General features: G+C 30.5%; 1 protein-coding gene across 1 annotated transcript in view; it reads left to right on the top strand.

Annotated features, from left to right (window-relative positions):
• LOC110428788 (desmethyl-deoxy-podophyllotoxin synthase-like) overlaps positions 1-891 on the top strand; it is a 2,257-nt gene extending 1,366 nt beyond the window's left edge. The window contains exon 2 of the mRNA XM_021444705.2: positions 1-891. This exon is cut by the window's left edge and continues 150 nt beyond it. Coding sequence (XP_021300380.2) covers positions 1-456 — 456 coding nt within the window. The 3' untranslated portion in view covers positions 457-891.
• The last annotated feature ends 349 nt before the right edge of the window (positions 892-1,240 follow it).

Below are 1,240 nucleotides of genomic sequence, written 5' to 3'. Positions count from 1 at the left end.
TCAGAATTAAAATACCTGAAGTTAGTTATGAAAGAAACTCTGAGATTACACCCAGCTCTTCCTTTGCTACTTCCAAGAGAAAGTAAGGAGAGATGTAAAATTAATGGGTACGAGATACCTGCCAAGCCCAGAGTCATCATCAACGGATGGGCAATTGGAAGGGATCCCAAGCACTGGATTGAAGCAGAGAGGTTCCTTGATAGTTCAATTGACTTTAGAGGAGTTAATTTTGAGTTCATTCCCTTTGGCGCTGGGAGGAGGATATGCCCTGGCATAGCATTCGGCATGGCGAACGTTGAGCTCCCCATTGCACAGTTGTTATATCATTTTGATTGGAAAGTTACAGATGGAAGAAAACCAGAAGATTTAGACATGACTGAAGTCTTTGGTGCCACGGTAGCAAGGAAACATGATCTATGCTTAATTCCCATTCCATATCATTCCCATGCCAATTAAATTATGGCTTTTTCATTTCAGCATCAAGGCAGCCTAATTTGACTTATTTAATTTATTTTCAATTGGATAAAATACGGCTGCCGTCCTTCACCCCTTATACAAGATATCAATTTGGTTTTGAACTTTCAAATTATTCCAATTTAATCCTCAATCCTATTTTATGGTTCCATTTTAGCCTTTCCCTCGATTTGCTCAATTAGGAATTGACATATTAGTGTCAATGTGGCATTTTGTTGTATATTTTTGTGTCCACATGGAAATGCTTATTTAAGGGAAAAAAAAACCATGAAAATATGCAACAAGAATTTGAATAGAAATAACATTCAAAATATCAATTTAATCCTCAATCTTGAATTCATTAATTTGGATTTTGTGGGTTTTGATTTCGTATTAACACAATTTAATGATCATCAAGAATTTGAACATAACCAATGAAAGATCCAGAGAAAACCATCCTTATGATTAAGGGCGAAGCCTCCTTATGGGATAGGGGCCATGGCCCTTCAAAAACTTTAAATTTTTTTTACATATTATATAAAATTTTTAATTGTTTATAAACTATTTTAATAACTTTTTAAAATAATTTTTATTTAATAATAAATAAAAATAATAAAATAATTTCATATGCTTGACTTAATTTTAAAGTTTTTTTTATAAATTTATATTATTATTTATTTATCACTTTTAAAAAAATTATTATTTATATTTATTTATTTATTCACTTTTATTTTATTTACTCATAATCTTCTAAATCTCTATATATTTTCTTAAATAAATTTCTATG

The sequence above is a fragment of the Theobroma umbraticum genome, unplaced genomic scaffold (assembly GCF_002168275.2).
Source record: "Theobroma umbraticum cultivar Fairchild unplaced genomic scaffold, ASM216827v3 scaffold_84.0, whole genome shotgun sequence".
Lineage (NCBI taxonomy): Eukaryota > Viridiplantae > Streptophyta > Magnoliopsida > Malvales > Malvaceae > Theobroma > Theobroma umbraticum.
This window is presented reverse-complemented; position numbering and strand designations above follow the sequence as displayed.